At 42.0% G+C, this 24006-nt stretch overlaps 1 protein-coding gene across 2 annotated transcripts in view; it reads left to right on the forward strand.

Annotated features, from left to right (window-relative positions):
• myom3 (myomesin 3) overlaps positions 1–24006 on the forward strand; it is a 78258-nt gene that overhangs the window by 10962 nt on the left and 43290 nt on the right. For both annotated transcript variants that reach the window (XR_005042478.2, XM_021595286.3), the window contains exons 3-7: positions 10180–10284; positions 20743–20902; positions 21518–21675; positions 22248–22340; positions 23467–23555. Coding sequence is in view for 1 of the 2 variants with exons in the window: in XM_021595286.3 (XP_021450961.2) it covers positions 10180–10284; positions 20743–20902; positions 21518–21675; positions 22248–22340; positions 23467–23555 (605 nt within the window). In the remaining variant the exon portion in view is untranslated. The remainder of the gene's footprint in view (positions 1–10179; positions 10285–20742; positions 20903–21517; positions 21676–22247; positions 22341–23466; positions 23556–24006) is intronic.

The following is a 24006-nucleotide window of genomic DNA, read 5'->3' on the forward strand; positions in this document are numbered from 1 at the left end:
TACTTTCGCAAGGCACTGTAGAAAAGTTCCCACTATCTAACAGATACTGTACACATACACAGTATAGTTGTTACGGGATTTTTCCGTCGAAGGAGAGCAGGACCAAAATGCAGCGTGGTTGAAATTCATGTTTGTTTTTAATAAGAAAACTATACATGAATAAACTACAAAAACGTAAACCCGAAACAGTCCCGTGTGGCACTGACACAGGAGACAATCACCCACAAAACCCAACACCAAACAGGCTACCTAAATATGGTTCCCAATCAGAGACAATGACTAACACCTGCCTCTGATTGAGAACCATATCAGGCCAAACACAGAAACAGACAAACTAGACACACAACATAGAATGCCACTCAGATCACACCCTGACCAAACAAAACATAGAAACATACAAAGCAAACTATGGTCAGGGTGTGACAATAGTGGTTAGTGATTTGGGGATCAAATCCCCGAGCTGACAAGGTAAAAATCTGTCGTTCTACCCCTGAGCAAGGCAGTTAACCCACTGTTCCCCGGGTGCCGAAGACGTGGATGTTGATTATGGAAGCCCACCGCACCTCTCTGATTCAGAGGGGTTGGGTTAAATGCAGAAGACACATTTCAGTTGAAGGCATTCAGTTGTACAACTGACTAGGTATCCCCCTTTCCCTATATACACATCCGGAGATATACACTACTGTTCAAAAGTTTGGGGTCACTTAGAAATGTCCTTGTTTTTGAAAGAAAAGCAAAAAAATGTGTCCATTAAAATAACATCAAATTGATCAGAAATACCGTGTAGACATTGTTAATGTTGTAAATGATTATTGTGGCTGTAAACGGCTGATTTTAATGGAATATCTACATAGGCGTACAGAGGCCCATTATCAGCAACCATCCCTCCTGTGTTCTAATGTCACGTTGTGTTAGCTAATCTAAGTTTATCATTAATCCTAATTGATCCTTAGAAAACTATTTTGCAATTATGTTAGCACAGCTGAAAACTGATGTTCTGATTAAAGAAGCAATAAAACTGTCCTTCTTTAGACTAGTTGAGTATCTGGAGCATCAGCATTTGTGGGTTCGATTACAGGCTCAAAATGTCCCGAAACAAAGAACTTTCTACTGAAACCCATCAGTCTATTCTTGTTCTGAGAAATGAGGGCTATTCCATGCGAGAAATTGTCAAGAAACTGAAGATCTCATACAATGCTGTGTACTACTCCCTTCACAGAACAGCGTAAACTGGCTCTAATCAGAATAGAAAGAGTGGCAGGCCCCGGTGCACAACTGAGCAAGAGGACAAGTACATTAGAGTGTCTCGTTTGAGAAACAGACGCCTCACAAGTCCTCAACTGGCAGCTTCACTAAATAGTACCCGCAAAACACCAGTCTCAACGTCAACAGTGAAGAGGCGACTCCGGGATGCTGACCTTCTAGGCAGAGTTCCTCTGTCCAGTGTCGGTTCTTTTGCCCATCTTAATCTTTTCTTTTTATTGGCCAGTCTGAGATATGGCTTTTTCTTTGCAACTCTGCCTAGAAGGCCAGCATCCCGGAGTCGCCTCTTCACTGTTGACGTTGAGACTGGTGCTTAAAGCTGCAATATGTACATTTAGGGCGACCCGACCCGATCTGTTTCTTTGAAAGCAAGTCTAAGAAGCAGCAGATCTGTTCTATGTGCACTATTTCTATGCTTCCATTATGAAGTTTTGTTTTTGAGGCTTTTATTTTTGTTTTTTTACACCAGCTTCAAACCGTGTAAAATACAATATTTTTGCAGTTGAGACACAACATCATCATCATAATAATAATAATAAATTACAATTGTCGAATGCTTTTCATTAACAGATGTAAATCACAAAGTTCTTTGCATTGAGAGCAACCATTAAAATAAAAAAGCTTTAAAAAAGGACTATAAACTTTCAAAGATGGTTTAGTACTATACAAGATACAGAAAATAATGAAGGAATCGACAAGGACAAAACAACAGAACTCTAAGCTAACATATAAGACCAACAACAGACACCAGACAGTGCTCTTGAATATAGGGTGGGTCATTTCAATCGTAGAAATATAATTCATATATCCTGTCCCTTCAGACCACTGCAGTTTAGCTGGTACACCATTGAAATGTAAATTGAATTGAACATTTCACTTCTAATTACTACCACAAATATGGCATCCGGTCCACCCACCATTAAATGTCCATTTCTGTTCTATTATCTATATTTCTATGATTTCAATAGGTTTCTTGTGGAGGATTGACAGTATAATTTAAAACAACAGACATTCCAATTCAAGTCAACATTCTCTGTTAAGTGCCCTCTTATACCCCTATAAACAGTAAGGAGAACACTTGCTGTTTGGGAGGCAAGTCGAGACAATAAAGTTGTAAGGCATCTTAAAGTAATAGGAGAGGTGCTAACTTTTGCTCAACTTTTATCCACAAGGGTCCATTACACTTTAACAAGAGCAACTACCGCTGCATCCAGGAGATATTCTGAGAGATAATGCTTGTATCAGGTCTTAATGTGGGCTGCTTGGCCTATTTTCGGGGTTTTGAATTGCCCCACGCTACAACACATTTCTGAAAGTCTGAGTTTATTTCCCCCACAAAGTGAATACAGCCAGCTAATTTATGTAGCAATATTGCTTCAGGCACTCCTTTCAGAAAGAAAGACTACTTGTGATGACAATGCAAATTGTTGTGACTTCCCGTTTTATTTTGTTTATTTGCTGGGACAGTTCCCCTTTTTCAAAGAGCTCAGAGAGAGCAACTTCTGCTTTTTCTTTTGTTTGGTTCCTGGACTGTTCCGCAGCGTGCAGAGAGAGAGTGATAGGGTGTTGTTGAATAATGTAGCATGGAGCCTAAGGCTGGACAATATCACTCTGGCTCTGGTCCACTAAGCACACACAGTAAATAGAGGCCTGCTCATTCAGAAAAGTGTGTGGTTTCGATATTGATATCATTACTCCCCAAAATGTTGCTGAAAAACAACACGAGGGGGGAGAAAACACACTAGCAAATCTTTACAGAGTTATAGTGTAAATGCATAGATGATATGCTTTCAAAGGGATCAATATTAATGCATCTCTTTCCAATATAGAACAGGATACATGGGCATCCTATGAGATACACTACATGACCAAAAGTATGTGGACACCTACTTGTCCAACATCTCATTCCAAAATCATGTGGTTAATATGGATTTGGTCCCCCCTTTGCTGCTATAACAGCCTCCACTCTTCTGGGAAGGCTTTCCAACAAGAGCATCAGTGAGGTCGGGCACTGATGTTGGGCGATAGGCCTGGCTCGCAGTTGGTGTTCCAATTCATCCCAAAGGTGTTTGATGGGGTTGAGGTCAGGGCTCCGTGCAGGCCAGTCAAATTCTTCCACATCGATCTCAACAAACAATTTCTGTATGGACCTCGCTCTGTTGCCATAAAGTTGGAAGTACAGAATCATCTAGAATGTCATTGTATGCTTTAGTGTTAAGATTTTCCTTCACTGGAACTAAGGGGTCTAGCCCGAACCATGAAAAACAGCCCCAGACCATTATTCCTCCTCCACCAAATTTTACAGTTAGCACTATGGTAGCTATGGTTTTCCTGGCATCCGCCAAACCCAGATTCGTCCGTCAGACTGCCAGAGTCCAACTGACGGCGAGCTTTACACCACTCCAGCCGAGGCTTGGCATTGTGCACGGTGATCTTAGGCTTGTGTGCAGCTGCTTGGCCATGGAAACCCAATTCTTGAAGCTCCCAAAGAACAGTTCTTGTGCTGACGTTGCTTCCAGAGATAGTTTGAAACTCAGTAGCGAGTGTTGCAACCGAGGATAGATGATTGTACGCGCTACGCGCTTCAGCACTTCAGCTGAGACGTTGTTGCTCCTAGACGTTTACCACTTCACAGTAACAGCACTTACAGTTGACCGTGGCAGCTCTAGCAGAGCAGAAAAGGTTGACGAACTGATTTGTTGGAAAGGTGGCATCCTATGACGGTGCCATGTTGAAAGTCACTGAGCTCTTCAGTAAGGCCATTATACTGTCAATGTTTGTCTATGGAGATTGCATGGCTGTGTGCTTGATTTTATACCCCTGTCAGCAAACGGGTGTGGCTGAAATAGCCGAATCCACTCATTTGAAGCGGTGTCCACATACTTTTCTATAAACATAATCATGTAAAAAATACAAGTAAATAGCTGTAGTCAAGTAAGTCTTTCCAACATAGAACAAGCCACAAGAACATCCTATTACGTAAAATATACCAGTAAAAAGATGTAGGATCTTAATTTGAGCCAGTTTGCTACAGAATGAAAACAATCTTGCAGCAACAGGAAATGTGAATTATTTTGTGGATTATAATTAATTTTAAAAAATTGTAGGGGTTGATACATTTTTTTGTTTGGTCAGATTAAGTCAGATTTTTTTGGGTGGACATTATTAACTTTAGAAGCCTTTGTAAACCTCAAAGTACACTACATGTTTACATTTCCTGCCATGCAGGAAAATTCTCAGCAACAAAAGAGTGATCAAATGACGATCCTACTGTATGGATTCATTAGCTGCCCTGTCTTAGAGATCTACCCAATGGCTTTCACTGTTTTTCCCTTCACGCCTCGGAGACATTTAACAATGTCTTGTTGGCTGTACCGAGACAAATACACCCTCTGCACCTGGTTTCACACCTCCCTGTAACAGGGTGAAAATGAGCTATCCAACCAGCCTAAGGCAAGTCTATGGAATAATAGCTTGTTTACACAAGTACCCCAAGGACAAATTTGATCTCAATCTTTTTGTTCGTCCATCCAGATTGCAGACCTGCAGGTTAGTCTAATTTAATAACTCCAGATGAAACAGGAACAGTAGAAATCGGGCCCTGCTAAATATGAAGGCAGATTTGAATCGAGACAATGAGGGTGGCTGGCTGTGATCCCTACTAAACCCTCATTGGTATCTGCTGGGTATTAAGGGCCTTTGTGTGCTCATGTGGAACTGCTACTCCTCTGCCCACTGTTGTGCCACTGCAGTGTCGAATCAAATCAATTTGTCACACGCCTCGTAGACAACAGGTGTAGACTTACTTATCAGTGAATCAGTGAAACGTATACTTACAGTGAGGGGAAAAGTATTTGATCCCCTGCTGATTTTGTACGTTTGCCCACTGACAAAGAAATGATCAGTCTATAATTTTAATGGTAGGTTTATTTGAACAGTGAGAGAATAATAACAACAAAATCCAGAAAAACGCATGTCAAAAATGTTATAAAATGATTTGCATTTTAATGAGGGAAATAAGTATTTGACCCCTCTGCAAAACATGACTTAGTACTTGGTGGCGAAACCCTTGTTGGCAATCACAGAGGTCAGACGTTTCTTGTAGTTGGCCACCAGGTTTGCACACATCTCAGGAGGGATTTTGTCCCACTCCTCTTTGCAGATCTTCTCCAAGTCATTAAGGTTTCGAAGCTGACGTTTGGCAACTCGAACCTTCAGCTCCCTCCACAGATTTTCTATGGGATTAAGGTCTGGAGACTGGCTATGCCACTTCAGGACCTTGATGTGCTTCTTCTTCAGCCACTCCTTTGTTGCCTTGGCTGTGTGTTTTGGGTCATTGTCATGCTGGAATACCCATCCATGACCCATTTTCAATGACCTGGCTGAGGGAAGGAGGTTCTCAACCAAGATTTGACGGTACAAGGCCCCGTCCATCGTCCCTTTGATGCGGTGAAGTTGTCCTGTCCCCTTAGCAGAAAAATATCCCCAAAGCATAATGTTTCCACCTCCAAGTTTGACGGTGGGGATGGTGTTCTTGGGGTCATGGGCAGCATTCCTCCTCCTCCAAACACGACGAGTTGACTTGATGCTAAAGAGCTCCATTTTGGTCTCATCTGACTACAACACTTTCACCCAGTTGTCCTCTGAATCATTCAGATGTTCATTGGCAAACTTCAGACAGACATGTACAGTGGGGCAAAAAAGTATTTAGTCAGCCACCAATTGTGCAAGTTCTTCCACTTAAAAAGATGAGAGAGGCCTGTAATTTTCATCATAGGTACACTTCAACTGTGCCAGACAAAATGAGGGGGAAAAATACAGAAAATCACATTGTAGGATTTTTATGAATTTATTTTCAAATTATGGTGGAAAATAATTATTTGGTCAATAAAAGTTTATCTCAGCCACGTTTCATCTTCAATGCCCTTGCTGATGGAAGGTTTTCACTCAAAATCTCACGATACATGGCCCCATTCATTCTTTCCTTTACACGGATCAGTCATCCTGGTCCCTCTGCAGAATAACAGCCCCAAAGCATGATGTTTCCACCCCCATGCTTCACAGTAGGTGTGGTGTTCTTTGGATGCAACTCAGCATTCTTTGTCCTCCAAACACGACGAGTTATAAGTTATATTTTGGTTTCATCTGACCATATGACATTCTCCCAATCTTCTTCTGGATCATCCAAATGCTCTCTAGCAAACTTCAGACGGGCCTACACATGTACTGGCTTAAACAGGGGGACACGTCTGGCACTGCAGGATTTGAGTCCCTGGCGGCGTAGTGTGTTACTGATGGTAGGCTTTGTTACTTTGGTCTCAGCTCTCTGCAGGTCATTCACTAGGTCCCCCCATGTGGTTCTGGGATTTTTGCTCACCGTTCTTGTGATCATTTTGACCCCACGGGGTGAGATCTTGCGTGGAGCCCCAGATCGAGGGAGATTATCAGTGGTCTTGTGTGTCTTCCATTTCCTAATAATTGCTCCCACAGTTGATTTCTTCAAACCAAGCTGCTTACCTATTGCAGATTCAGTCTTCCCAGCCTGGTGCAGGTCTACAATTTTGATTCTGGTGTCCTTTGACAGCTCTTTGGTCTTGGCCATAGTGGAGTTTGGAGTGTGACTGTTTGAGGTTGTGCACAGGTGTCTTTTATACTGATAACAGGTTCAAACAGGTGCCATTAATACAGGTAACGAGTGGAGGACAGAGGAGCCTCTTAAAGAAGAAGTTACAGGTCTGTGAGAGCCAGAAATCTTGCTTGTTTGTAGGTGACCAAATACTTATTTTCCACCATAATTTGCAAATAAATTCATAAAAAATCCTACAATGTGATTTTCTGGATTTTCTTTCCTCATTTTGTCTGTCATAGTTGAAGTGTACCTATGATGAAAATTACAGGCCTCTCTCATCTTTTTAAGTGGGAGAACTTGCACAATTGGTGGCTGACTAAATACCTTTTTGCCCCACTGTATATGTGCTTTCTTGAGCAGGGGGACCTTGCGGGCGCTGCAGGATTTCAGTCCTTCACGGCGTAGTGTGTTACCAATTGTTTTCTTGGTGACTATGGTCCCAGCTGCCTTGAGATCATTGACAAGATCGTCCCGTGTAGTTCTGGGCTGATTCCTCACCGTTCTCATGATCATTGCAACTCCACGAGGTGAGATCTTGCATGGAGCCCCAGGCCGAGGGAGATTGACAGTTATTTTGTGTTTCTTCCATTTGCGAATAATCACACCAACTGTTGTCATCGTCTCACCAAGCTGCCTGGCGGTGGTCTTGTAGCCCATTCCAGCCTTGTGTAGGTCTACAATCTTGTCCCTGACATCCTTGGAGAGCTCTTTGTTCTTGGCCATGGTGGAGAGTTTGGAATCTGATTGATTGATTGCTTCTGTGGACAGGTGTCTTTTATACAGGTAACAAACTGAGATTAGGAGCACTCACTTTAAGAGTGTGCTCCTAATCTTAGCTCGTTACCTGTATAAAAGACACCTGGGAGCCAGAAATCTTTAAAATGCAAATCAATTTATAACATTTTTGACATGCGTTTTTCTGGATGTTGTTGTTGTTATTATTCTCTCACTGTTCAAATAAACCTACCATTAAAATTATAGACTGATCATTTCTTTGTCAGTGGGCAAACGTACAAAATCAGGAGGGGATCAAATACTTTTTTCCCTCACTGTATTGGTCCTTGTGTGTGTGTGTTTGTGTGTGTGTGTGAGAATGACATTGGCCTAGCTCGAGATAGCTGAGAGGCACAAGAGATGCACTTTTGAATTAGAACCACTACTGCGTGCTTCTGTCACAAACAGGCACAGAGCCATGGCTACTGGTGCGTCCCCTGAAGGTCCATGACACCATTTGTTTTTTAAAGAAAAAATTGTTACATGGGAAATGATGGCATGTGATCATGCAACAGCAAATGAATACAATGCTGCTGCGTCTTAATTAAGCACATGTCTACACAACATGCACTGGATTCATAGCCAGAGGTCAACAAACAATCCTTATGATTAGTGACCCTGTTGCAATTGTTAAGAGCTGGGTTGTATTCATTAGTCCACACCGTATCAAAGTGTTTTGAAACAGAAAACTAAAAAAAAAAAGCTTTTCCTATTGGACAAGTTCTGGTTGTCCCTTCCTGTTTCATTTTTTTATTTTTTTTGTTAATTGCCAAATGAATATGACCCTGGGGTCAAAACATTGGCCGTTCGTTCCTCCTGGCTCTACAACCTCCCCACAACAAAACAACATGGCTTTATGCACCACTGAAAAAGAGGAACAAAGCCGGTTAGAACTAGCAGAACAGAAGGCAGCAGGTGATTATAACATTACTCTCAGTTGAGAGAAAACAGGTCAGCCACAGCATTGCCTGACTAGATTTCAGCTCGGTTAGGACCCCACATGGGAGCACCTATCTCAACCAGATATCACGTCAGCTGCAGTTACTGGCTGGGTGGGTGTTTTGTGGGACTTTTTTAATTCACGATCCATAAAAACAGGATGAACTCGCAGGGATGTTTAAAGATTCAACATAATGCTCATTTGTCATAACTGAAAAGGCCACAGAGAAGATTTATGCACAATTGCTACAGCTGCCATGCTAAATCAAATCAAATCCAATTGTAAGGTCTACACAACAGGTGTAAACCTTACCATTAAATGCTTACTTACAAGCCCTTAACCAACAATGCAGTTTTAAGAAAAATAAGAGTTAAAAAAATATTTACTAAATTAACTAAAGTAAAAAGAAAGTAACACAATAAAATAACAATAACAAAGCTATATACAGGGGGTACCGGTTAATCGAGGTAATTGAGGTATTATGTAATGCACTGCAGGCAGGGGTAAAGTGACTATTACCCCCCAAGAAAATGGGGGATAATTGCAAAAAACGAATATTGTATAATCTCGTTAGAATGTTAACATGGTAATAATTCATCACACAACTGATTTATTGCTCTTATCTTTACACCCGTTTTACATTGGTTTGGAGGTTCCCAGGTGTTGCACTGCTGTGTTCCCTTAAAATTGATATGACGAAAGGCCTTGTACGTGTTACTTAAAAGCAAGAGATAACGACTTCAAATCTTACATTGAACAGACTTACACAATGCATCCGGAGGTGATATCACAAATTATTTTACAAACCATTCAATAGTGACTGCTGACTAGTGAATACAATGCTGCCTCTTAATTCCCTCTCTACCTTTATCCTGTATCTAGTCGCTGATCCAAATAAAGGCCTGTAGTCCACTCTAAGCTGTAGAGCTAGTCAAGTAGTCTTAGTTTGGACAGCGACATTGACATCGTTATTCACAGAGGTTATCCGTCTCTATTATCATGCTGAACTCCAGCTCTATCTCAGCTGTTAATATTGCCTTTGTTTCTATTCAGTTGTTATTCTCAACAGCTTGTTCTGTTGGTAAGTAAATCAGACTCCAGAGCACTTTGACAATTGCTGAGTGTCACAGGAATTGGAAATAATAAAGGCAAATGTAAGCAATGTTTCCGCATTTCATTTGACATTGTCATTTTAAAAGCCAAAGCCATGTCCCCAGTAAAAATGGTTGAATAAAACACTGTGCTTGTAATTTAGTTTTGTTCTTTAAAGGTCACCTATGAGCGGAACTCCCTCAGGTTGTGTGGCCTCCCCTGGTGGTCAGATTCAGAATAGCAGGACAGTTGTAACTACACTTGACTTGGGGCTGAGATTTCCTGTAGATGTCTGACACCCTCGTAGAAATGACACCATCTAGCTTCAGATACACAAGCCCTGTCCCACAACTCTTGTCGGACAAAACAACCTCCTCATGATTAATTGATCATTTATTGAATTATCTGATTTCTACTTTGATTAAAATACCCAATGAATCTAATATGTTGTTGTTTGTTCTATGTCCCTGTGATGCACCAGTGATGAGGAGGCTTCCTACTCTGAGTTCTATCCCATCATTCCCGGTGATGTGATGTCGGTCAAGGAGATCCTGAACATCGGCAAATTCCCACGGCACAGGACATGGTATGTTGAGAAGAGTTACTCAGGTGTTAGGGTGTCTGATATATACAGTAATACAGTAAGCCTTGTCCGAACCAGAATGGCCCATAGGGCATGGTTCTATGTCCTATTTCTGTAGCGTGAGGTAGCTTCATGTACAAGCACACCCCCCCTGCATAGTCAATACAATACGATTGGTACAATTCGTAACTAAATTATGCTTCTAAAATGCATTCACGCACCAGCAACGGCCCGTTGTAACAGGAGCACCCTGAGGTAAGATCAATGAATGTTATTGTGAAACAATGTGTCAAATTGATGGCAAAGTCAGAGTTGAGGCAACGTTCAAACTGAACTGTCTACAATCTGCAACGCCTCAGCGAAGCACAAAGCAAAGACATCTCTGCTGCATCTTCTCCTGACTAATTCATCCCTGCCTGGTAGTGCTTCCAGGCTTATCTCTCCTGTGTAGAGCACACCCAGAGTGAGGCGTGGGGGTAGTCCAGCAGTTTAGGTCACTGCCTTCAGAATACATGTACCGTTGCTCACATGGGTTTGAATCTGACCCACTGCACACTCTTTCATTCGACTTTTCCTGTTGCAATCACTTCTATATTTAAATCCCAGCCCCCATCCCCGCAGGAGGCCTTTTGCCTTTTGGTAGGCCGTCATTGTAAATAAGAATTTGTTCTTAACAGACTTGCCTAGTTAAATAAAGGTTAAATAAAAAAATATACATCCAATCAAATAGAGAATAGACTCAGAACATGACTCTGCAGTCAGCACAGTCTCTGACTCTCTGTGGAGAGCTATCTGTATGAAACATAGCAACGTCAGCAACGTCAGCTATAAATATCAATGGGGACGACATGAAACGCCAAAGCCAAAGCAATCTCTGCATCCTCCCACTCCACCATCCACGACAAGATGAGATCAAGTTCCACTGGTGCTGGCCCTTAGTTCAAGGGCCATCCTTCTGAAGCATCAGAGATTGACGTTAAAACAAAGATTCCATTCATGTCTCTTTTTGGATTTTCACTCTTCTTTTTCACTGTCATTTAAAACTCCAGCTGCTCTATGACCTCATATACTGGCTCAATAAGTTTATATGTGATGCCAATAAACTAAACAGTAATCATTGATGACACAAGCTTATTAACGAGCAAAGACGTTATAGAGGAGGGAGGGAAGAGAAAAGGGCTGCGGAGGAGGTGAATGTGATGAAGTAGGGTGCATCTTTTGTTTAAAGATTATATCACAAGCTTGGGGATTTCATAACCAGCTGTCATTGTAGAGAGTGTTATACATCTCAAAATAAATAGGGCTCCAGACTGGAAGGTTTAGGTCACAGTAAACATGATGGGAAGGGGGAAAAGTGGCATCTCATAACACCCTTATCCAGGGACACCTTGCCCTGTCCCTATTGTTCATGTGGCTGATAATGTGATTCAATGTAGGCCGTCATTGTAAATAGAATTTGTTCTCAACTATTTTACTTCAGCTTGAAGCTGGGGGTTTTGCTAAGCCAATCCAAAAGGAGTTAGATTTGACATCTCCAAGTATAATGTAACTGGAAAAAAATGGTTGAAACAAAACATCAAGACCTTTTCGGTCATTGAGGCACCTCAACCCTAAAAACCAATCAGGTCATGCCTGTCATGACGTTGGCCTGGGGGTAGGTTTATGACGGTCATAAATACCTCTTCCCCCCTTTTTCCTCTCTCTACCCTACTGATGTGAAATTTGAAAACCCCTTGGTTAACATAGAGAGTCTGGGAACATCAGAAGGTGGGGCGAAAATGAACTATATTCTTGTAATCCGACCAATTAAATAACATATGCGGTGTTACTTAATGAATATGATGTCAGTTTGGTTGTCATCTGAGACATTCTCCTCAATGATTGGATGACATAAACTCTACAGTGGAAAGTCTACACATCAGAGTTATCGGATTCACATGGAATTGTTGTTCAATTTAAATGTTTGAATATAAAATTATTGGTGAAGAGATGAAACGTAAGTTTAGCTTCCAAATTTGAGATTTGGGTTTTCATAATGTTAGGGCTCTGCTCAATCAGTGGCCCGCCCCTGTGAAGAGGCATGGGTTATGAAACTTTTCAGACACACCCTTCTCGCTCCACTATATTTTTATTTATTTTTATTTATCTGTTATTTTACCAGGTAAGTTGACTGAGAACACGTTCTCATTTGCAGCAACGACCTGGGGAATAGTTACAGGGGAGAGGAGGGGGATTAATGAGCCAATTGTAAACTGGGGATTATTAGGTGACCGTGATGGTTTGAGGGCCAGATTGGGAATTTAGTCAGGACACCTGGGTTAACACCCCTACTCTTACGATAAGTCCCTTGGGATCTTTAATGACTTCAGAGAGCCAGGACACTTGTGCCGTCTTTCGGGTGCCATCCGAAAGAGGGCACCCTACACAGGGCAGTGTCCCCAATCACTGCCCTGGGGCATTGGGATATTTTTTTAGACCAGAAGAAAGAGTGCCTCCCACTGGCCCTCCAACACCACTTCCAGCAGCATCTGGTCTCCCATCCAGGAACTGACCAGGACCAACCCTGCTTAGCTTCAGAAGCAAGCCAGCAGTGGTATGCAGGGTGGTATGCTTCTGGAAAAAGCCTATATATAGCCCAAAAGCTATATCAAGCCTTGACGAAAATGTATCTTCCTGTTCCAAGTACGTGAGGTCTGCAGCCTCTGCGTTGAAAGGACTAACATGTCAACTACAGAACTAAGCCAACCTCAGCATGAGCTTTGGTTGCGAATGGTATGAACTTTGAAATCTTATTCACTACAGAAGTGATACCTCCTAGCCGTTGAGTTAGCCACAGCAGCTGCAAACGCGGGCTAGGAAAGAACAGACAGAGTATCCCGTCTACCACACAACGACGTTACTACAACGTATCCAATTGACCACCAGAGACATTCTTCAAAGGACAAAGGACTCGGTTTGGCAACACGGTCTTCCATCTACCACCAACCTACCGAAGCGCAGCTTAGAGTAAATATTTATTGCATTTTTCTTTTCCAAATGGGCGGAAATTTAGAATGCAAAAGATACTGTATTTACGATAGCACAGCTTCTCCCTTTGTCCCTCAGTCTTCCCGCTCTTTCACTCAAACCCAGCCCCTTTTCTTTTGTGTAACCAGCTGTCATATCTGTTCCGCCCGCTAGGGACGTTTTCCTTTATGACATAATATGTAATCAAGGTATAATTAATTCTGTGTATATGTAATTCTGTGTGATTAGTTAGGTATTTAGTAAATAAATAATTAAACCCAATCTTGTATTGCTGATTCAACTTGTTAGCCAGGGTTCGGAAGATAACCAAGAGTTTACAACTTTCAGATGAGACTGAATTAAGGTGACGATTAATATTGACTTCTATTGATGTATAATATTACTAGGTCTTTAAGAGTTTATCCGGAAGATAACAGCTCTATAAATATTATTTCGTGGTGCCCCAACTCTCTAGTTAATTACATTTACATGATTAGCTCAATCAGGTAATATTAATTACGGAGGAAGGATTTTATAGAATAGCATGTCATATCACTTAATCCGGCATAGCCAAAGACACAACATGCAATCACAGTACAAAGTTAAGAGTATGAAATAACTGATCTGTGACAACATAAAAATGCTTGTTTGATCTATTCAAAGCATGTCAAAGCAGTACGAACCATGAAAAGTAAACGCACTGAAATGAACTCTTACAATGTGCTATGAACTCTGGTTCCTCTCTAACAGGAAAGCCAAGAAAGATTAAGAAGCAATCTGCCAGTCACTGGCAGTGATGAATAGAGAGATCGAGTGAAGAGGACCTTTTCTCCTTTAGAAAAGAGGACAAGTGTTTGGCAGCAGGAAGATATGCGGACTGAGAGGAAGAGTTAAAAAGAAAGGAAAGTTGTGGATCACTTGAGAGAAAGCCCATGCATCTGACAGCAGTAATAAGCCTCAGCTGTGCAGACGTGCCTGCATCTCGTTGTCATCTGAGTGGCTCTTTCACGCCCTCTTGTCCTCCCATCAACTGGAGTGCCAACCAGACCTCAGCCTGCTAACGTGCTTAGCTCTAATTCCAAGGCCCGGGCTCACCTTTTTATTTCTCTGCCTAGTAATCCCTTTCGCTCATACATTAACAAGGTCTTTCTCCCTTCCGAAGTATATTTGCTGCATGGAAACCTAAAGCCGTTCCACCCAGGAGAGGAGCCGGATAGAAAGGGGATATTTTTGGGAGGAGAGAGTAGAGACTGATGAAATCCTCCTTGAGTGAATTTGGAAGGATATGTGGGATGGATTCTAAACCCCTTCATGGATTCGTTGAGTCTATTTCTGGGACACCTGAACGAACACCCCGGGGATATGGGATTGGCATGACATTTTGTTTTGATTCGATAACAATGTGAACACGATGCTCTCTCTCTCTATCTCTCAGTCTCTAACCCCCAATTAGAGGTGTGAGATTCTTGTTTATTCTTGTTTCACCTCTCTCTATTTCCCTCGCTCCCTCGCTCTTTCCTACAAATCCCACCCTCCTATCAGGGAGGATAGTGTAAATTCAGGACAGTATGCAAATTCACTGGATGACTCATAGGACTTAGCTCTTTTGTGGGGAGCTCAATACACTTCCAACAGTGTGAAATGATCTTGAAATGTCCATTTGAAGCAGAGTAAGCCCAGCCCTGACTGACAACCACACAAAATCATTCCTGCAGCACTGAGTGTGTATGCCACGTGGGTGTGTGGCACGTGGGTGTGTGTGGCACGTGTGGGTGTGTGGCACGTGGGTGTGTGGCACGTGTGTGCACACCGGTTTGTGTCAAGAACTGCAACGCTGCTGGGTTTTTCGCGCTCAACAGTTTCCCGTGTGTATCAAGAAAAGTCCACCACCCAAAGGACATCCACCCAACTGTGGGAAGTATTGGTGTCAACATGGAACAACATCCCTGTGGAATGCTTTCAACACCTTGTAGAGCCCATGCCCTGACAAATTGAGGCTGTCCTGAGGGCAAAATGGTGAGGGGTGCGGGTGCAACTCAATATTAGGAAGGTGTCCTTAATGTTTTGTACACTCAGTGTATATGCATGCATGCATAAATGACCACTTCTCTAATCATGCATGTGAGAATAAGTGAAGTCTAGCAATGTGTGTGTGTGTGTGTTCACACTACCAATTTCAGAGGACTATCACTGTCAGTCAGTCGGCCAGGCAATGGGACACCGGGATGGAAACCCCTCTATAGATCAGAGAGAGCCTAGGAGTGTAATAAAAGGCAGATGGAGACCATGATTGGGGCATGTGTGGGGCGGGATGGGCCACCAATCAAAGAATATCAACATTGCATAAGAACCAGGGCAATGACACAGCAGTTATACAACTGAATGCCTTCATCTGAAATGTGTCTTCCACATTTAACCCAACCCCTCTGAACCGGGGGGGGGATCCACATCTTCGGTACCTGGGGAACAGTGGGTTCACTGCCTTGCTCAGGGGCAGAGTGGCAGATTTTTACCTTGCCAGCACAGGGATTTGATCCCCAAAGCTCTAACCACTATACTGTGCAAGTGTACGGTATCTGTTAGATATTGGGGGCTTTTATATGTTACTTGTCGTCTTGACTGTACTGCAGCACAGCTCAGTAGTGATTTTCTTGAACTAAAGCTATAGACCTAAAGGCTATACACTGAGTGTACAAAACATTAAGAACACCTTCCTAATATTGAGTTGCACCCCTTTTGCCCTCAGAACAGCCTCAATCCGTCGGGGCATGGACTCTACAAGGTGTCAAAAGCATTCCACTGGGATTCTGGCCAATGTTGACTCGAATGCTTCCCACGGTTGTGTCAAGTTGGCTAGATATCCTTTGGGTGGTGGACCGTTCTTGATACACACGGGAAACTGTTGAGCTTGAAAAACATGGCACCGTTGCAGTTCTTGACACTACCTGGTGCGCCTGGCACCTACTGCTATACCCCGTTCAAAGGCACTTAAATATTTTGTCTTGCCCATTCACCCTCTGAATGGCACACGTACACAATCCATGTCTCAATTGCCTCTAGGCTTAAAATCCTTCTTTAACCTGTCTCCTCCCCTTCAACTACAATTACTGAAGTGGATTTAACAATTGACATTAATAAGGGATCATAGCTTTCAACTGGATTCACCTGGTCAGTCTATGTCAAGGAAAGAGCAGCTGTTCATGATGTTTTGTACACTCAGTGTACATCCAGGACGTTGAGCATAATTTTCTTATTGAGCTTGATTTTTAGAGGCCAATCTCTCGCTGAATCTCCAGGATCTGACATATGCTATCTAAAAAAAAACTGATCATAAGCAGAAATAGAGTTTGTCAGATTTTTTTTTATTCAACCCCAGGATATTTTCCCAGGCTACTGTTGAGTCGAAACATGCTTTTGTAGTACTTCTGCAATGATGCATTTATATATGCATTGCTGCTATTGTTTTTGTTTCATGTGTGTTGTGGTTTTCATTGTTGGTCCGTGGTATGTAATGAGGAGCAAACAGACGCTGCACTTGACACATTTATGAAATGTCTTATTCCAGTTACTAATAAGCACGAACCCATTAAGAAAATGACTGTAAAAACAATTCCATCTGTGTGGATTGATGAGAAATGTAAACTTGTATGGTTGAGAGGGATGAGGCAAAAGGAATGGCAAATAAATCTGGGTTGCACAACCGATTGGCAAACGTATTGCAAATTGAGAAATTACGTGACTAAACTGAATAAAAAGAAGAAGCTACACGATGAAACAAAGATAAATGACATGAAGAATGATAGTAAAAGCTTTGGAGCATCTTAAATTACATTTTGGAGAGAGAAAAAAGGCAAACTCAGCTCCATCATTCATTGAATCAGATGGCTCATTCATCACAAACCTGACTGATATTGCCTACTACCTTCGTGATCTTTTCATTGGCAAGATTAGCAAATTTAGGCATGACATGTCAGCAACAAATGCTGACATCACACATCCAAGTATGCCTGACCAAATTATGAAAGACAAGCATTGCAAGTTTGAATTCCATAAAGTGAGTTTGGAAGAGGTGAAAAAAATATTGTTGTCTATCAACAATGACAAGCCACCGGGGTCTGAGAACATGGATGGAAAATTACTGAGGATAATAGTGGATGATATTGCCACTCCTATTTGCCATATTTTCCATTTAATCCTACTAGAAAGTGTGTGCCCACAGGCCAGGAGGAAAGCAAAAGTCATTCCGCAACCTACAGTAAGAATAGTAAAGCCCCCTTTACTGGCTCAAATAGCCGACCAATTACTAATTGTACATTTTGTTACCAACCCTTAGTAAACTTTTGGAAAAAAATTGTGCTTGACCAGATAGAATGCTTTTTTACAGTAAACAAATTGACAACAGACTATCAGCACGCTAATTGGGAAGGACATTCAACAAGCACAGTGCTTACACAAATGACTGATGATTGGCTGAGAGAAATTGATAATAGAAAGATTGGGGTGGCAGGTATCCTAGTGGTTAGAGCGTTGAACTAGTAACTGAAATGATGCAAGATCGAATCCCTGAGCAGACAAGGTAAACATCTGTTGTTCTGCCCATGAACAAGGCAGTTAACCCACTGTTCATAGGCTGTCATTGAAAATAAGAATTTGTTCTTAACTGACTTGCCTAGTTAAATAAAGGTAAAATTGTGGGGGCTGTTTTGTTACAATTCAGTGCGGCTTTTGACATTATCGATCATAGTCTGCTGCTGAAAGCTATGGCTTTACACCCCCTGCTATATTGTGGATAAATAGTTACTTGTCTAACAGAACACACAGTGTGTTCTTTAATGGAAGCCTCTCCAGCAGGCTGGGGAATCAGGAATCCCCCAGGGCAGCTGTCTAGGCCCCTTACTTTTTTCAATCTTTACTAACTACATGCCTAGGTACATACATAGATTATTTACTTTCAGTAAAGCCAGTGTGTCTATGTATGCGGATGACTCAACACTATACACGTCAGCTACTACAGCGAATGAAATGACTGCAACACTTAACAAAGTTTCAGACTGGGTGGCAAGGAATAAGTTAGTCCTAAGTATTTCTAAAACTAAAATAATTGTATTTGGGACAAATCATTCACTAAACTCTTAACCTCAACTAAACCTTGTAATAAATCATGTGGAAATTGAGCAAGTTGAGGTGACTAAACTGCTTGGAGTAACCCTGAATTGTAAACTGTCATGGTAAAAACATATTGGTACAACAGTAGCTAAGATGGTGAGAAGTCTGTCCATAATAAAGCGCTGTTCTGCCTTCTTAACAGCACTATCAACAAGGCAGGTCCTACAGGCCCTAGTTTTGTCGCACCTGGACTACTGTTCAGTTGTTCAGCCACAAAAAGGGACTTGCAAAAAAATTGCAATTGGCTTAGAACAGGGCAGCGCAGCTGGCCCTTGGACGTACAAAGAGAGCTAACATGAATAATATGCATGTCAATCTCTCCTGGCACAAAGTAAAGGAACAATTGACTTCATCACTACTTGTATTTATGAGAGGTATTGACATGTTAAATGCACCGAGCTGTCTGTTTGAACTACTGACACACATGCATACCCTACAAGACATGCCACAAGAGGTCTCTTCACAGTCTCCAAGTCCAGAACAGACTATGGGGTGCGCACAGTACTACATAGAGCCATGACTACATGAAACTCTATTATACATCAAGTAACTAATGCAAGAAGTACAATTAGATTAAACAACTGTTAAAAATAGACCTTATGGAAGAGCGGAGACTGTGAAGCAACACAAACATAGGCACAGACACATGTATACACACACATGTACACATGGTTTTGTATTGTAGACATGTGGTAGTAGTGGAGTAGTTCTTTCAAAAAATTCAAAAAAATAAAAAACAGAAAAGTGTTGCGTGCATATGTATTCACCCCCTTTGCCATGAAGCCCCTAAATAAGATCTGGTGCAACCGATTACCTTCAGAATTACCTTCAGAAGTCACATAATTAGTTAAACAAAGTCCACCTGTGTGCAATCTAAGTGTAACATTATGTCAGTACATATACACCTGTTCCGACAGGCCCCAGAGTCTGCAACACCACTAAGCAAGGGGCACCACCAAGCAAGTGGCACCATGAAGACCAAGGAGCTCTCCAAACAGGTCAGGGACAAAGTTGTGGAGAAGTACAGATCAGTGTTGGGTTATAACAAAAATATTAAAAACGTTGAACATCCCACAGAGCACCATTAAATACATTATTAAAATAAATGGAAAGAATATGGCACCACAACAAACCTGCGAAGAGAGGGCCGCCCACCAAAACTCACGGACCAGGCAAGGAGGACATTAATCAGAGAGAACACCATCCCCACAGTGAAGCATGGTGGTGGCAGCATCGTGCAGTGGAATGTTTTTCATAGGCAGGGACTGGGAAACTGGTCAGAATTGAAGGAATGGTGGATGGTGCTAAATACAGGGAATTCTTGAGGGGAACCTGTTTCAGTCGTCCAGAGATTTGAGACTGGGACGGAGGTTCACCTTCCAGCAGGACAATGACCCTAAGCATACTGCCAAAGCAACACTTGAGTGGTTTAAGGGGAGACATTTAAATGTCTTGGAATGGCCTAGTCAAAGCCCATACCTCTATCCAATTGAGAATCTGTGGTATGACTTAAAGATTGCTGTACACCAGCGGAACCCATCCAACTTGAAAGAGTTGGAGCAGTTTCGCCTTGAAGAATGGGCAACAGTCCCAGTGGCTAGATGTGCCAAGCTTATAGAGACATACCATAATTGCTGCAAAAGGTGGCTCCACAAAGTATTGATTTCGGGGGGTGAATAGTTATGCACGGTCAGGTTTTTTTTAAATTGTCTTATTTCTTGTTTGTTTCACAATAAAAAATATTTTGCATCTTCAAAGTTGTAGGCATGCTGTGTAAGTAAAATGATACAAAATACCCCAAAAATCTATTTTTAGTCCAGGTTGTAAGTCAACAAAATTGGAAAAATGCCAAGCCATGTTAGGACCATAAAAATATCATTATAAACTGGTTGGTTCGAACACTGAATGCTGATTGGTTGAAAGTCGTGCTATATCAGACCATATACCATTGGTATGACAAACCGTTTATTTTTTCTGTTCTAATTACATTGGTAACCAGTTTAAAATAGCTATAAGGCACCTCGGGGTTTTGTGGTATATGGCCAATATACCACGGCTAAAGGCTGTATCCAGGCACTCCGCGTTGCGTCGCGCTTAAGAACAGCCCTTAGCCGTGGTATATTGGCCATATACCACAAACCCCCGGGCCTTATTGCTTAATTCTATTTCTATGATTAGGACAGCCTCAGTGTCACAAGGAGTTGGTGTATGTACTGTATGCACGTTTTCCAATAGGCCTTTTCTCAGTAGCTTTCTAACAGGGAATCTTTTGGTTCTCTGGTCCAATAGGGATGTCCTGAAGGAGACCATGGCAGCGGATGAACAGGGTCTGAGAACTGGAGAGAAGTGGACCCTGTTTGGAAATGAGGCTGAGAAAGTAGAGGTGGAGGTGCTCAGGGAACAGCGCTATGTCCGCCAACGCTGTGACCGCATGGCCTTGCGTAGGCAGGTAAGAGTCTGCTCTGATCTCATCCCACACGGATACACGGACACTCCGGACACTGAATTATAGGCCTACGGTATTGTGAATTCAGTAGGGCCAAATGTATAAAAACAGTTGCCCAGTTGAAAATCAACATGGTCTCATTTAACCATTGAGGTTTTATGTCGCCAACGCTGACATCCCTACATTTCCCCATGGCTTACTGAGAATTAAGTTTCTTTGCCTTATGTCAGTTGACCAGTAATCAAATCAAATCTAACTTTATTTGTCACATGCACAGAATACAACAAGTGTAGACCTTACCGTGAACTGCTTACTTACAAGCCCTTAACCAACAGTGCAGTTCAAGAAGAGTTAAGAAAATATTTTCCAAATAAACTAAAGTAAGGAAAAAAAATGGAATAAAAAGTAACATAATAAAATAACAGTAACGAGGCTATGTACAGGGGGTACCGGTTCCGAGTCAGTGTACAGGTTAGTTGAGGTAATTAGGGGGGGAAGTGACTATGCATAGATAATGAACAGCAAGTAGCAGCAGTGTACAAAACAAATGGAGGGGGGTGCATTTGAATACCAGCTGTAAGTGTATTTGAATACCAGCTGTGTCTATCCGTGTTCCAGGCTGAGCAGAAGGCTTCCATCCATTTGAAGTATCTGGAGGACCTGAGTCAAAAGGCCCCAGACTTCCCTATCCCACTGAGAGCCCACATGGTGTGGGAGGGCATGGGGGTCAAAATCTCCTGCACCATCCAGGGATGCCCACCTCCTAGGGCCACCTGGTAAGCACTCACACTTAAGGCTAATGACCTCCATTGAAAATCTCTGAAGACGGATAGGTTACAGTATGCTTATTATGTAGCTACACAGGTTTTGCCATGTCAACCTTTGATTCCTGAATTGGAATATCACTCTCATATTTGTGGGTGAAATTACCTAATTTGCCTCGATATTAGCCTTGGCAATGTGTGTAACCGTCACCCTTGATAAGCAGATGCACTAAAAGACTAGCGGATGAAAAGAATATGTGTTCAGTATTCATGCCTGAGCACAGTCAGAGCTGTGGACCAGATGACCAGCGGCTTATGAGTTGAACAATCCCAGATGGGACGCATGCATCCCAATGAGCTCCGAGAGTCTTGACTCGACTGAGACGGAGCTCAAGAAGAAATGTGAGATCAAAAGCCATCTATATGCTAAAGGAGTCATGTTAACTGTTGCGTAGCATAGATTAGCATAATTAGCACCGGGCATGAACATTGAAAGCATAACAGTGGTCATGTTTACATTTAATTGGGATTTTTGTTAGTTTATACCTAGACATTTGGACTGTTATTAACTCTCTCCTTCCCAGGTATAAGGACGGGGTACCCCTGAGTGCCTTTGGCCAGGCTTGGAACCACAGTCTGAAGCAGAAGTTTGGCCTCAACACGCTGGAAATCAGAAGGTAACCGAAAGGATTTTCATATGTGTGCCTTTAGCACCCTGCTGTTCAAGACGTTGTAGTTACTTCCACTCCCCTCTTCCATTTCCTCCTCCTTCCTTCTGAGTGAATATGAGAGTGAACTACAGTGTCCTCAGAAAGTATTCACACCCCTTGACTTAGTCCACATTTTGTTGTGTTACAGCCTGAATTTAACATGGATTAAATATGTTTTTTTTTTCTCACCCATCTACACACAATACCTTGTATTTTAGTGCCTTGCTGCAAACAGGATGCATGTTGTGGAATATTGTTTATTATGTACAGGCTTCCTTATTTTCACTCTGTAAATTAGGTTAGTGTTGTGGAGTAACTACAATGTTGTTGATCCATCCTCAGTTTTCTCCTATCACAGCCATTAAACTCTGTAACTGCTTTAAAGTCACAATTGGCCTCATGGTGAAATTCCTGAGCGGTTTCCTTCCTCTCCAGCAACTGAGTTTGGAAGGACACCTGTATCTTTGTAGTGACTGGGTGTATTGATACACCATTCAAAGTGTAATTAATAACTTCACCATGCTCAAAGGGTTATTCAATGTCTGTTTTTTATTTTTACCCATCTACCAATAGGTGCCCTTCATTGCAAGGCACTGGAAAACCTCCCTGGACTTTGTGGTTGAATCTGTGTTTGAAATGCATTGCTCAACTGAGGGACCGTACAGATAATTGTATGGGTGGTGTACAGAGATGAAGTAGTCAAAAAGAATGTTAAACACTATTGTTGCACACAGAGTAAGTCCATGCAACTTATATGTGACTTGTTAAGCACATATTTTACTACTGAACTTATTTAGGTTTGCCATAACAAAGGGGTTGAGTATTTATTGACTCAAGACGTTTAAGCTTTTCATTTTTAATCAATTTGTACACATTTCTAAAAACATAATTCCACTATGACATTATGGGGTATTGTGTGTTGGCTAGTGACAAAACATTTATGTTTAATCCATTTTAAATTCAGGTTGTAACAATACTTTCTGAAGGCACTGTACATGAGAATGTTGGCATGTCTTGTGATTTAGCTTTGGGCTCAGCCTGGAGCCAAGATGGTGGCACAAACACATGAGTCATCACCCTTCCCCATCCCCAGGTGCTCTGTTGAGGATGCTGGGGAGTACAAGGTGGTTGCCAGGAGTTCTCTGGGTGAAGCTACTACCATTGCCACTCTGGTGGTCAACTGTAAGTAGCTGCTGATTCTGACAACTGTCATGGACATGGTATTCCTAATATGGACACCGTACAGACAGATTGCTCCTCTGCCTCAAATTCAGATAGATCATGTTAAATTGGTAACCATGTCACATTTCCCCCTTTCCTGCTCCATACTAGTCCATACTTGTTTTACTCAAGTGAGACAACCTAAGGGGATGCTCATTCATACTTCTATGGGATATAAATCACCATTCATCCGTACCAATTATTTCCAATTCATCTTGATCCAGTTCCATCTGCTGTGATGGTTTGCACCTAGATGACTGGCGTTCTATACCATATCAATAGCCTACACCTTCAATCTAAACTGATTAGTGCAATACATTACATGCCATTACGAGTGAAAAACCATGTGTAGCTTAGCACTTAGAGCTTTGGGCCAGTAACTGGAAGGTCACTGGTTTGAATACCCTACCAG

This window comes from Oncorhynchus mykiss, chromosome 3 (genome assembly GCF_057628025.1).
Source record: "Oncorhynchus mykiss isolate SJ-2025 chromosome 3, ASM5762802v1, whole genome shotgun sequence".
NCBI classification, from domain to species: Eukaryota; Metazoa; Chordata; class Actinopteri; order Salmoniformes; family Salmonidae; genus Oncorhynchus; species Oncorhynchus mykiss.